The sequence below is a fragment of the Dasypus novemcinctus genome, chromosome 5 (genome assembly GCF_030445035.2).
Source record: "Dasypus novemcinctus isolate mDasNov1 chromosome 5, mDasNov1.1.hap2, whole genome shotgun sequence".
NCBI classification, from domain to species: Eukaryota; Metazoa; Chordata; class Mammalia; order Cingulata; family Dasypodidae; genus Dasypus; species Dasypus novemcinctus.
Genome location: NC_080677.1, coordinates 120,712,947 through 120,727,908, shown reverse-complemented (window position 1 = coordinate 120,727,908; position 14,962 = coordinate 120,712,947). Strand labels below are relative to the sequence as shown.

Here is a 14,962-nt window from a genome sequence, read left to right as displayed (position 1 = left end):
TGTACAGAAATTAAATGGTTCCTAGCCTCAAGGAATATTTGGCTCAGTAAAGCATTCAGAGAGAAACTTGGCCCTGAGACTTCTCCTCCCACCTGCTTTAGATTCTCTCCCTCTTTTCTCCACTGTAAGCAACACCCACCTATATTATAAAAGTAAAGCTAACGGAACTATTTAATTTGGGGTTTACTTGTCCACCTTCCCCTTTGTGCTTCCTAAGAGCAAAGACTCTTCATGGCACTTACTACCTCACATTATAGTACACATTGATTAGTATATTAGATACTATTTTTATTCCATATGCCTTTATTTATTGTCTGTCTTTGTATTGTTCAATATTGGACTTGATGCCTAATGCATAGTAGGCCCTCAATACGAATATGTCCTTCAAGCCTACACCCTCAGCATCTACCACAGTGAACAAAGTAAACACATTTCAAACAAAGTAAGTGCTTGGTTGTTGTTTTTTTAGGCTATAGGGCAAAAGAACTTTCTGTGATGATAGAATGTTCTATCATCTACACTGTCCAATACACAGCCACTAGCCACATGTGGCTATTGAGCATTCACAGTGTGACTGAGGAAGTGAGTTTTTTAATTTATGTAATTTTGTTCATTTTAAATATAAATAGCCCCATGTGGCTAGTGGGTACCTTACTGAACAGCATAGCTACAGCACACAAGGTCCTTGGACTTGACCCTTGCTGGCTCTCCACCTTCCCCTGGAAACCAGCACTAACAAGGAGGAAGTGCCTACTCACACTTCCATGCCTATGCCTGAGCTGGCCCCTCTGCCGAAAAAGCCCTTCCTCCCCGCTCCACCTCCAAACTTCATCAGATTTCATTTCCTCAGGGCAACATTTCCCTCCCCACCTTAACTTCATCCCCCTGCTGACAGAATTGACCATTATCTCCTCTGTGCTTCCCCAAATCTGTCTCTGTTGCTCTCCTCAACCAGTTGCAAATATTTGTTTACATCCCTGTGATGCTAACAATCATAAGGACAATACCTTATCATCCCTTTATCCTAGCGATGTGTGATCATCACCCAATATATATGCAGTAAGTAGCTGTGGATTACGTTAATTTTAAACATGTTCAATGTTTTATTAAAATAATATTCAGAATATTGATAGCCACTCTATGATTATGAAAGCTCTTTAGGTCAAATTCTATTATGGGAAGCGGATGTGGCTTAAGCAATTGGGCTCCCAATTACCATACAGAAAGTCCAGGATTCGATACCCAGGGCCTCCTGGGGAAGGCAAGCAGGCCCATGTGGAGTGCTGACCTGCACAGAATACTGTCCCGCACAGGAGTGCTGCCCCATGCAGAAATGCTGGCCCATGCAGAGAGGTGGCACTGCAAGATGGCACAACAAAAAGAGACACAGAGGAGAGACAAGAAGAGACACAGCACATCAGGGAGCTGAGGTGGCACAAGAGAATGATTGCCTGTCTCCCACTCCAGAAGTTCCCAAGATCAGTTCCCAGAGCCTCTTAATGAGAATACAAGCAGACAAAGAAGAACATACAGCAAATGGACACAGAGAGCAGAAAATGGGGGGGGGGGGGGGGAAGCGGGAGAAATAAATAAATAAATAAAATCTAAAAAAAAATTCTATTATAACGCATAGTTTCAAATAACATAAAAGCGCTTAAGAGTCCCAGTTGAAGGTCGCCTTATTTCAAGCAATATCAACACAACATTTCAATACAAACCAAAGAATGTAAATGTTCCTTTAGAGTTCCCTGGAAGAAAATCCTACTTGTAGCTGCCCCTCCAATGGGTCTGGAAGTTGCTTGTATTTCAGAAACTGATCCTGTCATTGATCTGTCCCCAGTGCTTGCAGTGACTTACCAGTGAGTCAAGGTTGAGGTTTAAAAGCAAGAAGACAAGATGACATGATTGAAAATTCTTCATGGAAACTTCAATAGGAATTTAGATAATTTGCCCTTGCTGCACCCTCTACCCAGTCCTACCTCCAATAGGCAAATTATCAAAATCTGAAATAACATGAAAAATAACGACTATGGATGGTATGTGTCTCTTTGGTGACATATGTTATCCAAAATAGTATTTTGTGTTTCCCTTAATCCTTGGCAAAGTGTTTGCTTAGGAAATCTTCCTTTGGTATAGTATGTAGCACCTGTCGCAATATTAACATGGCCTGATAGCCACACTGTTCCATTTTTTTAATCACAATTTTCTCACTTATCTTTTCTTTGAATTCCAACACGAATTCCTACAATTAAAATAAGCTCTTGATGGATACATTTCTGTGAACCTCATTTATATGAGCTACTTTGCAAGTCTGGTGGATGTATTGTACAAATGATTGTCTTTCCTGCCCTTTAGGAACTTACAGTTCAATAAGGCAAATGAATAGATACACAGTATCCAGAAATGCATATTTGTGTTTATAGCCATTGCAGCAAAACATTGAAAAAAATGGATTTCAGAAAGAACATGAATCCAAAGGACTTTCTCTTCAAACCAGATATAGAGTTGACTTTTGCTTTTCTTATTAATCATGGTGGTTTTGTTTTCTTTTTAAATGCACAAACAGCACTTTCTGATGTAGTGAACATTGATTTAACAAATGACTGAGTGCTTTGAGGCCACATGATCATCAAGATAAATCTCTAATTACCCCATAATATTGACAGATTTTAAACAGTCTTTTCACCAATTTCCCTTTTCCCTTGTCCAACACATTTCCCCAAAATTTTAATCTAAGAAGATGTTTCAAAAAAGATAAAGCTCTAAGGTATCTTTTGAGGCTGCTAATGAATAATGTGAGATAAATATCTTTTTCTAGAATGCCCTATATTTAAAGATAGGGATATCAGTTTCTTTTCTAACCGCCTTACAAAATCTGCCCACCTAACAGAGAACATTGATTAAATCTCGAATTGTGTTCTATGTGTTGTTTGTGAATTCTGCTAAGAAAAGATGCAATTTCCAAAATGTGTCTACTACTGCTTAGAAAAGGAAGATCTGGTTTTCAAAGATTATGTTTTGATGTTAAAAATGAAGATTGTGACCTTAAGTCTCTCAAGATTTGTAAGCCTAGCATGCCATCTATCTCAATAATACCTAACAGGAATGTCAAATGGACAGAAACGGCCATGGTAATCGGGTGCTTGCAGCTGACAGTGATTGCTGTATTTTGGGTGACAGGGAACAGCATTTCCATTAGTTCAAGTGAAATACAATGCCCTGCCAACTCCAGGGATCAGTGTATTCAATCCCCGGTCCTGGGCTGTGTCCATTTTCTGTTGCTGCAATTAAAAATCAGTCGATACAAAGTCAAAATGTTGTACATTCTCCCCTTATCCCTCTCCCTGTCACTGTTTCCAGCTTTACCGGAAGAACATGTCACTATGGTAACCAATCCCTCTGGTGCACAGACCAAGTCAACCTTTCTAGCTGGACTGCCAAGGAGAGCAACATGGAATCAAAGCACTGAATGAAACCAGCAGGAGCCATGAATTCCATCCCCCTCCCCACCTAACCTAAGTGGGGTTAAGCAATACCAGTCAGAAGGCTACTGATCTTGTTCTAGATGACACTCAAGGAAGGAAATTCAAGAATGTCCTTCAGCAAATCCTGCCAGTGTTTTTCAGTTATAATTAACATGACTTCTTCCTCATATGTCAGCTAACTTCCACCCCTTCAACTTCAAAGAAAACAGAAAATGACAATAAAACAACACCTCATGAATCTGAAAATTGTTATAAACTCATCTGTTTACAACAACTATTCTACTTCCTCTCATTTTTCTACTTCTAAATTCAAACCCAAGCTGCTCTCTGGAATCCTTTAACCCATTTTATACATCTTTACAAAGTTGCAGAGGTCCAAATGGGTCACCCTGCTCTGATAAGAGCCTAATCATGAAGCAATTATGATGTTTGTGGTACTCACACAGCCGAAACTAAATCAGCTATAATCCCTATTCATTCTACAGCAGCTACAAAATAAACACTACCTAAATTGGTACTGGCCATCTAGACCATACCCACTGTGTCATTCTTAAAAGAACTGACTTTTTTACCAAATTAACAATTTTGAAGAACTTCAACATTCTTTATAAATCCAAGAATAAGATCAGTTTTCACAAACATCATTTTAAAACAACAGCAAACCTCACTGTAACATAATATTAAAAGATATTAAGTACTGTTTTATATCCTGGCCTTAAAGCACTTTGCAAATAACAGCATTGTTTTCACCTTGTCATCGCCTTCTAATAAACGAAGAGAATGAAACAGGTGAAAAAAACAAGACTCATAAAATCTACAACACATGTTCTCAGAAGTGCAGCTACTATAAGAGAATATGTTCTCTTCTTCAGAATAATGTTAATACAATCCAAATGATATTTCACTGCCTTGATGGAACATGATGGTGTCCAAAGAATAAATCAGACAAGATTTACAAACTGCATTCCATAAGCAGAATGTTTTTACTTTATTATACAATCAGATTAAAGTATCAAATTATTATCACTAGCAAATGCAGTTTGGTTTCAGTTTTGGTATGTAAATTGGTATTTTTATGTCTTCCAAAATAGTTATTTTTCCCTCTGAAGATCTCACTTTGTTGTTACCCAAAGAACTACTTTTTTGTGTTTATTAGACTCTGCTAATATTCAGTGCACTCAGGTCACTTTTGTCAACCAATTTCTCAGGAGAAATAAAGAGCTGTGATATGATGCCACTGGCCCACAGGCTTTAAGCTGTGATTTATTGATGCTTATATGACCAATGCCTACACCATGCCTGGTATATTACAGCACTTAGCAAACGTTTCTGGCCTGTGAGATGCCCACCCCATCCCCCCAATTTTCCTTGACGAATCAGTTCAACATCTAAAACAAAGGTTAAAATGAGAGTTTGTCGACCTGCAACACATCACTCTTAAAGGGCTTCTTCTGCTTACAGTACAACGTGCTGAGCTCCCCTTTCCTCCCAGAAGCTGATGAAGCATTATCCTGGGTAAAAACCTCCGACCACGAGATTCCACGGGAATCCCAACAGACAAGCTCAAGACAGAAGGCCCCGGTAAGCCTCCGCCCCGCTCCACGCTCCATTACCGGCTATTGGGTTGCAAGTTCTGGCCAGTCCAAGGCTCAGCCAGGCCTGGGTAACTGGACCTCCTGAAACCAGGAAATCCGAAAGCCCAAGCTGCCATCCCCGGAGCCAGAGGTAGAGTGGCGAAGGTCTGCGCGGCCCACGGCGCCCGGCTCTCCGCAGCGCCACGCCTAGCGCCTCGCCCTTACCTTTTCGAATGAGGGCAGCGATTTCGGGGTCGAAGCCCTGCCGGTGGCACTTCCTCCAGAGGCCCATGTTGGTGGAGTTGTACTGCCGGCTGCACTCGTCAACCGGGCTCATGGCGAAGAGCTGCCGGCGGTTCCGGGCCCGGAGGAGTTTCCCCTCCCAGCGGTCCAGGCGCGAGCGGCTCGCCCGGAGCGGCAAGTTGTTGTTGTTGTTGTAAATGAAGCCTGGGTCGACCCGGCGGGTGTTGAAGGCCTTGCACCTGTCCCTGTGCTTCCTGGCGTCCGTCTCGTACCAGTGGTCGGAACAGATGGCCACGGCCAGCATGCCGAGGGCGCAGAGAGCTAGCGAGAGGCCGGTGTAGAGCAGTAACCTTCCGGCAGCCATGCCTCCGTTGGCGGCTACACCATGGGCATGTTCCGCCGCAGCCTCGCCTTCCCTCCGCGCGCCCGAAACAAAGCGGCGGGCGGCCGAGCCGGGGGTGGGGGGAACTGGAGGAGAGACTCGCGCGGCGAAGCCCCCACGGTACACGCGGCCCCCGCCTACCGGTGGCCCAGGGACTGCGTGGGGACGGGCAGACTAAAAAGTTCTGATCCGGAGAAGCTCCCGCGGGCTCCTGGGCATCCTCCGGGGCAGGTGCAGCCTCAGGCGGCGGCCGCCTCCCGTCCTCTCCCCGTCCCGCAGGAAGCAACTGCCCCGGGCCGGCCGCCTCAGCACGCGGCCCGGCTGAATTCAGGAGCCTCTGCCCTCGGGCTGGAAACTAAATATTAAGTGCCCTCTGCCGCCGTTGGGGACTTCTGGGGTTCCTTTGTGCGGAGCGGTGACCCGACAGATTCGCCTCGAGGCGGGGGTTGGGAGCGCAGTCGGGAGGAGCCACTTGACCACAGGATGAACTGAAACTCTCCTGACGCGGTGGCTGGCGAAGGGAATCTCCAGATGGCAGGCCGGCTGCCCCTGAGTCCCGCCTGGGTTTCCCGTCCAGTGACTCTCCGCCTTCGGTCTGCAAGCTAAGACGAGGGGCGCGGAGCCAGAAATGTTTTTTCCTCTCTGGGTTGGTTGGGTCTTTCAAAAATCGCCTTCCTCTGGTCACCAGCAGATCCTTTGCTCCGTCTGCACGGCGCTGCGCTCAAAGGCCGGCTCTCAGCGGGCGCTCGGTCTCCACCGACCTTTCCCAGCTAACGCCCCAGCTGCCCGCCTCCGGCCTCGCCATTCAGGCGGCCCCTCAAGCGGACGGCACAGTCACCCGGGCGGGTTACAGGACTAGCCTGGGCCCAGGGTCTGCGGAGACAGGGCGGCAGCTGGCGGGCGCGTAGGGAAGGATGCGCCTAAGAGGACGCACCCGGCAGGATGCACGGCGCCGGGCGCGAGGAGCTGGGCGCACGGCGCCTTCAACACCATGGACAGGTCGCGCGGTCGCGGCACGCAGCCGTCCCCTCCGCCAGCCGCCCGGGCTTCATGCTGCTTTCCCCCGCGCTGTCTTCTTCCTGGAGTGTCCACCCGGCCGCCACCTGACCCGCCTCTCTCGCGACGCCTCCGCCTCACTTCATCTGGCTCCCAGGTAACCCCGGGAACGTGCTGCCCATGTGCAAAGAAAATGCTGCAGGCACTGAGAAAAACACCAGTCCTAGCCCCTCGAAGCAATTCGTCCCCTTCTCCCGCCACCTGAGCCCCTGGCACTCTAGCACCCCGTCTGCTCTGCCCCAGTGGGGTCAGTCGCTCTCAGACTGCACCATTCTCTTCGCAGCCCACCCAGAGGCCGAGATGCGGGCTCACTCGACAGCATGCAGAAAATCCCGTCCCGGCCTCCGTCCCACGATCAGGCTCCTGGTGTGCAGTGGTCGCCGAGGTGAATGGGGCTAGGGTGGGGGGGAGGGAGGCTGGGTGGATCGGCTTCCCCTCCTGACCTCCTTTAGCGGCGGCCGCCCTGAGGCCTCGCAGGCTCGGCGGGTGCTCCGGAAAAGCGAGAGTCCAGACTGCGCCCGGAGGAGTCGGGAAATCTCTTCTCCCGGCTGCAGGTGCCGGGAGACAGCCACTGTCGCGCTACCTCGCTCGCTCGGGCGCTTGGGCACTGGGCGCTGCAGCCTTGGCTAAAGCCCACAGTCGAGAACAGGAGCGCGCAGCCAAAAGCTAGTGATGTCATCCGTGCAACGTGAGCCTCATCTCTTATTTTTCTAGCCTCCTTAAAGATAAACTGCACTATTTCCCAGGCACAAAGTGTGCAAGCCTTATTCTTTGACCAGGCAAGTCAATGGTGTCTAGAGAGATGTGTGTCCAACTACATCCATATTTATGCACATATACATATATGTGCTATGTAACCTGTTCACATGCATTATTCTATATTTAAGTATGTTGCCTACAGCTCATGTTTCTCTCTTTTCAGTGGTGGAAAATTCCCTCAAATCGACCCCAACTCTTTAAAGAAAAGACTGCTTTTTGCGGGAGTCTGCATTCAGAGGGATCAAGGGTTCCTGGTTTCGGTCGCGGATGTCTTAGATTGTATTTGATCTTTGCTTTCCAGAAAGCCACAGGCGTTAAGGCGTTTCCACGGCGGGCTGAGCGCGTCCGCTGGGCCATCACGCCAGCCGGTCCAGTCCCAAGCCAGCGCCAGGCACCCCGACGCACACCCAACCTCCTCCACCTGTCCTCCCTCCTCAGCAGGAAAAGTAAAAAGAAATTTGACTAAATCATTGAGGACAAGAGGAAGAGTATTTTAATGGGGGGGGGGGGGGCGGAGGGATAGATCTTTTAAAAGCGCTCGGGGCTTTGCGGAGGGGAGGTGGGGTAAAATGAAACCTCGGTGCAGGATTCGTCCTTATCTCTGTGTGGCGGCCGGATTTGGGTCCTGCGCGGGCTCTGGGAGGTAGTTCGGAGGCTCGAGACTTAAGCGGGTGGGCCCAGGCGAGCCCTGCTTCATCCTCCCTTCCTCCGCTGCGCTCACGTGAAACAGCGCTGCAAAGACTGGGGGCCTTCTTCCCAGGTTCAGCAACTGGGTTTTTTACTCTTAATGCTCACCCCTTATTTTCACCCTCATTCCGAAGCCCAGGGCCCGCAGTGTGGGAGCTACGGTGGGGTGGGGGGTGGGGGGGGGGGTAGTGTGCCCGGCACCCTGCTTTGCACACCCGGGTTTGTGAACCGAAAGGAGCACACCTCCACCATGTTCTTTTTGTCTTTTTTTTCCTCCTCCTCCCTGCATTTTGAAAATCGCGAACGAGGCGTTTCAGTGCCATCTAGTGGGGGAGGGGCGTGCCTCGCCTTTCTTCCCTGGGTTCTGCAATAGGATTTGCAGAAGGGATGGCAGAGCCTGAGGATGCCTGCTCGGTTCTTGGGTGCTGGCTGGTTGAGGAGCTGCAGGTACGTGCCATTTGCCCGATTCCCGCCCCCAGGGTTCTAGGAAAATGAGGCAGAGCCCAGCGACTTTGGCCACGGTGTTTTTTCACCTTTTCTCCGCTCCTACCAGGTCTCCCTCCCTCAACCGTGAAAACGGGTAAACAAGTGCAAACACTTCACATGCATGCAGACAACTCTTAAACTTCTGAAGCTATTTTCTTCCCTAAAGCCCAGAGCACTTTTAGGCTAACAGGCTGCCTGCATTTGGTAGTGGGGAGGAGGCAGAGAGGTGAAATGACGTCTACAAGGTCACTGGGGGAGTTGGTGGCACAGCTGAAGGAGGTGCTCCTGTCTTCTGACCGCCAGGCAATTGTGCATCGGCGGTAAATTACCTTTCATTTTCTCCTTATCTTTCTTCCCTCTTCTGTTATTCCACCTCCTTTCTTGTTCCAGCTCTTTAACTTTGTTTCCCTGGCCTGTGCCTTGGGTCTGCTGCCACAGATGTTCCTTGCCCCGAACTTGCCTGTGGTTCTCAAAACATCTGTAACTTGGTCCCTGTTTTTAGGGAATGGACCCAATTAGTTGGCACACCACTCCTCTTCTCTGAACATTAAAATTCTATTTTGAATTGTTTATCCTTAATGATACTCCCAAGATTCCTATGAGAGATGTTAATTTACAGCTTCCTTTGAGGATGGTCAACCACCACACCAAGGAACTGAGAGAGTCTACAACTGCAAGCAGGAGAATCCCATCCATCAGCCATGTGGGATCTAAGCCCCCTCTTGATTTAGAGGTGGAGTCGGCATCACCATCCCAGGATCCTCAGGATGGAGGAATAAAATATGGATTAGAGTGGACTTATTGGTATTCTACCATAGAATTATTGTGACTTTAGCAATAGAAGAAATTATATCATTGATGTAGAGACAGTGGCCACAGAATTTGCTAAAGGCAGGGAGAGGGAAAAAGAGGTGTGATATGTAGGCATTTTGGGGTCTTGGAGTTGTCCTGAATGATACTGCAGGGACAGATGCAGGACATTATATATCCTGCCATAACCACTGAATGGACTGGGAGAGAGTGTAAACTACAATGTAAACTATAATCCATGCAGTGTAGCAGTGCTCCAAAATGTAATCATCAAATGCAGTGAATATACCACACTAATAACAGAGGTTGTTGATGTGGGAGGAGTGGGGGGTGTGGGAAGTGGGGTATATGGGAACCTCTTATATTTTGTAATGTAACATTTTGTGTGATCCATGAATCTTTCTTTAAAAGATAATAAAGTCTGTTTCATCTTTAAAAAAAATTTGCAGCCTACTTTGAAGTATAATTTTCTTGGGCAGTCCCACACCACTTTTGGCTAAGAAGATTATGGATTCTTCCTATCAACTTTAAGACGACATGACTATCTTTTCTTCATTGGCAATCTCAGCTTCTATCCTCTAGCTTCTTACAATTCCTTCCAGCCAGTTAACTATATCATCACTCTCTCTGCATTTTCCAACTCACTCCTTCTCATTTGCACCAACATTGTCCTAGGATCATAGACTCTCGAAATCAGAAGGGACTTCAGAGTCAACCAGACAATAACCCATAAATTTCTTCTACAGCATTTCCCAAAAAAATGGATTGACTCGCTTCTGCCTGAACACTTGAAACAATGGGGAAATCATTCTCTTTGCCCGCAGCCCATTTCACTACTGAGCAATGTAAATGGTTAGAAAGCTTCCTCATACTGAGCCTCATCCTAGGTCCATATAACTCTTACTCATTGGCCTTTGGTTTTGCCCTCTAGAGGCCCCCAGATGATGTCTGATCCCTCTTCCATATAATGGCCCTCAATTTTTACATTAGCCATCATGTCCTAAGTCTTTTTAACTCCAGACTAAATATCCCATGTTCATTCCATCCTTGTGTCAATTTGTCTCTGATTTGTGATACCTCCTGATTATTAGTGTTCCTTTTGGTAACACCTCTTTAATCTACAAAGTTTGTAAGTCTATGAAGAAGAAAATGTTGTCAGTCTGTCATGTTTTTACATGACTTGTATAGAGGCCTAATGATTCCCATTTCCTCTTCTGGCAGCCCATAAGTTAGCACTTTTGTAGGCTAACCTAGGATCTTGCCCAGAAATGGCATTAACATCATTGATTTGCAGTTTGTGAAACTGACATTCTTGAAAGTTAGAATTCCATTCTGAGCTATCTTCAGTTACCATATTTGTACTACTCCATATCCCACCTTCATTCTGAAAATCACTCTCCTAAATATTGTCAGTTGGAAGCAAAATAAAAGTTGATGAGGTGTGCTATCTCTGTGTAATCTACCAACATTATACCATTTCCCGAGAGAAAAGACCCCATATATAGTATTGATCCTGTTGTCATAATTAAAAATTTCACTTTGTACAGATTGGGCATTATTTGTAACCCAAACTCATTTTAAATATTAGCCTTCCTGACACAGTTCCTCAAGTCTGTGGCATGCTAGTATTTATTCTTATTATAGGTATACTTCTTTCCTTTTAAAGACATTCTTTCTAATCTTAGCTCATCCGAGAGTCATATTAGTTTAATTAACTATCTTTCATCTTTTCTTCGTTATTAGGGTCAATATAGCAAAAGTTGATTTCAGGCCCAGTTATTCTCACCCCTACATGAGAAGTCTTCCCCTTTCTTTTATTTTATTCTTTCTCCACCACACCATCATATTAATTTTCTTTAATCTACAGTTACCCTTTACTTAAAATTCTGTAGTTGTTTCATCTTGCCAGGAAAGCCCAAATCCCTCAACACCACTCCCCAAGGCCTTGCTTGCACAAAGCTTCAGCCTATTTTCTAAAACTGACTTCACACTCTTAGACACTCCCCCTGTTTTTACCAGCAGTCCTCTAAACATGTTTTGAAAAGCCCCATCTTGGTATCATTCCTCTTGCCCATTGAATATTTAACTGTTCTGCTTTTTTAAAGTTCTTACAATTGCAAGTGTCTTATATCAATAGGTAAAATAAATATTATTTGAAACTGAAAATACAACAATTAAACCCAACCAATGCTCTTCCTAAACTCTGGATAGGTTAACATGAATAAGATTATCTCCTGCATAAAGAAATATTTCAAATAATAGGAAAAAGACAACAAAACAGAAAAATGGGCAAAAAGACAATTTACTGAAGAAGAAATTCAAATGGAAAATTACTATATGAAAAAAAAACTTCAACCTCACTAGTAATCTGGGGAATATACATTTTTAAAATACTAAAATAAAGAACTACTTTTCACCCATCAGAAGAGAAAATGTTTAAAGTTTGTTAATGTCAAATGTTGACCAGGGTATAGAGAAACATTTACATGCACTACCCATGGGAGTATAAACAGATCCAGCCACTCTAGAGGGCAATTTGTCGTAGCTGTTAAAATGAGAGATGCATGTTTCAGATGACACAGTAGATGTACTTCTAGGGATCAACCCTGTAAAAGCACTTGCACAAAGGGCAAAGCATATTTTACTATACTACCTTTAACATAAAAAAGAGGGGACATAAGATATACACACACACACACATATATATGCTCACTTGTACAAAATGGAAGGGTGATAGAAGAACTAAGAAGTCAAGTAGGCATGAAGTTAGTAGCAGGGAACCATTACCACCCCTCAGCTGAAGGCAAGCTTACCCCTAACATTCAAAGAGTCCCCAACAAGAGTACAAGAGTATAGGGCCCATATACATATACATATTCTAAATGGTTTTTTTGTTTTTCTTTTGTTTTGATTGTTCATAGCAGCTTTATTTGTAATGGCCCCAAACGGGCAACGACCCAAATGTCCTGCAATGGGTGGATGTGGTACATTCATACGATGGAATGCTGAGTCCAATTCCATTTATATAAGATTCTTGAAATGATGTGATTTTTTTTTAAGTTTTTTTTTATTTCTCTCCCCTTCCTGCCCCCCCCCCCCCCCCATTATCTGCTCTCTGTATCCATTCTCTGTGTGTTCTTCTGGGTCCACTCGCATTCTTGTCAGGTGGCACTGGGAATCTGTGTCTCTTTTCCTTGCATCATCTTGCTGCATCAGCTCTTCATGTGTGCAGTGCCTCTCCTGGACAGACTGCACTTTTCACACAGGGCAGCTCTCTTCGTGGGGCACACTCCTTGAACATGGGGCACCCCTACGCGGGGGCACCCCTGCTTGGCACGGCACTCCCTTGCATGCGGCAGCACTGCGCATGGGCCAGCTCACCACACGGGTAAGGAGGCCCTGGGTATCGAACCCTGGACCTCATATCTGGTAGGCGGACACTCTTATCAGTTGAGCCACATCCACTTCCCAAAATGATGTAATTTTATTTGTTTTTTATTTTTTTATATTTTTTAAAGATACTTAGATTACATAAATGTTATATAGAAAATATGGGAGATTCCCATATGCCCTGCTCCTTAGCCCTCCCACATTTTCCCACATTAACTACATCCTTCATTAGTGTGGTACATTTGTTACAATTGAACACGTTTTGGAGCATTGCCACTAAGCATGGATTATAGTTTACATTGTACTTTACACTTTCTCACACACATTTTTGTAATTTACAACAAGATATATAATGACCTATATCTGTCATTGCAATGTCATTCAAGGCAACTCCCAAGTCCTAAAAATGCTCCCAAATTACACCTATTTTTCCCTCTCCTTCCCTCAGAACCTCCAGTAGCTACTACCTTCACATCAATGATAAAAATTCTTCCATTGCTAGAATCACAATAACTCTATAGTAGAATAACAGTAAGTCTACTCTAGTCCATCATTCATTCCCCAGTCCTGAGGATTCTGGGATGGTGATACCCACTCTACCTCTGAGAGGGGGCTTAGATCTCCTGGGGCAGATGGATGGGACTATCTTTGCTGCAGTTGCAGACTCTCTGTTCCTTGAGAAGGTTGTTATCTATCATCATCTCCTTGTTAATTATCCTGGGTAAGTCCAATTATCTAGAGAGTAGGTGTTACAACTCTGTTGAGATTCAGGGCCCAACTGGTTCATGAACAGCCCAAATATTTAAGTCTTTTGGACATACGTCTATCAACTCTAGTGCTTACTATAGGTTCAAATATAAGTTCAGCTGAAAAACATATACTAGTGAAAATAGCTACATTTTAAGGGATAATTTTTCTCTCTTAAGTATGCAAACGTTTTTAAAAGCCACAATATTTTAAACAGTGTGATATCCACTTCTCAGACCCTGCACTTCCTCCCTAGGGCACCAGTATTCTTTATAAATAAAAAGAATAAGGAATCTGATCTAATTATTAACCAAAAATCATGGAACAGATGATTGGTATGAAATTAGACCTCCCTGTGACTATAATTCCACAAGATGTATTAACATTATGAATGGACTATAGCCTCCCAGACAGACTTTAACCAATACCCTCTGCCTATGTGATGCCCTGATGATTTCCAAGCATAGACCTTTGAATGAGAAGTCATACTCTACAGGACAACATCCCTTCCTACTCCCCACCCTGACATCTCATGAGTCTGGACCTGCAAGTCTTAGATCACCTGCTATACTATCACTCCCATAGTACCTCAAAGAGACATTACTTTGAACCATAATGTGGAGTTTCTATACCACATTATGCCCTAACAACTGAAGATCCACATGTTGCTGGACAAGGTATTAGCAGTTCTGGGATAAGACGACACCACATTCTCTTTCCCAAGCATCCAATGTTTCCAGGAGTTTACTGTATATTACCAGCAGTACACTCTCTGTCTTTCTTTTCTTTCTTTTTTCTTTCTTAATGTTCTGCCTTGACAGTGAGATGGCTAACTTAATTCATTCATTCTAGACTTAGTATATACAAGCACTCTTCTAGGTTCTTGGGAGACATCGGCAAAAAACCGACAGAAATCCCTAACCTAATGGATTTTATATTCTAGTTGTAAGAGATAAGTAATAACCAACTCAATAAGTAAACCAATCATCTAGGTTTTTTTTTAAATTTATTTTTTTTATTTATTTCTCTCCCCTTACCCACCCTACCCCCAGCCCCCCATTGTCTGCTCTCTGTGTCCATTTTGTTGCATGTGTTCTTCTTTGTCCACTTCTGTTGTTGTCAGCAGCACGGGAATCTGTGTTTCTTTTTGTTGCGTCATCTTGTTGTGTCAGCTCTTCATGTGTGTGGCACCATTCCTGGGCAGGCTGCACTTTCTTTCGCACTGGGCGGCTCTCCTTATGGGGAGCACTCCTTGTGCGTGGGGCTCCCCTACGCGGGGGACACCCCTGCGTGGCACAGCACTCCTTGCGTGCATCAGCACTGCGCATGGGCCAGCTCCACAC

General features: G+C 45.1%; 1 protein-coding gene across 1 annotated transcript in view; it reads right to left on the bottom strand.

Annotated features, from left to right (window-relative positions):
• The window catches only part of TMEM178B (transmembrane protein 178B), a 410,227-nt gene extending 402,806 nt beyond the window's left edge, over nucleotides 1-7,421 (bottom strand). Inside the window, exon 1 of the mRNA XM_058297487.2 lies at nucleotides 5,285-7,421. Coding sequence (XP_058153470.1) covers nucleotides 5,285-5,666 — 382 coding nt within the window. The 5' untranslated portion in view covers nucleotides 5,667-7,421. The remainder of the gene's footprint in view (nucleotides 1-5,284) is intronic.
• Nucleotides 7,422-14,962: the final 7,541 nt, after the last annotated feature.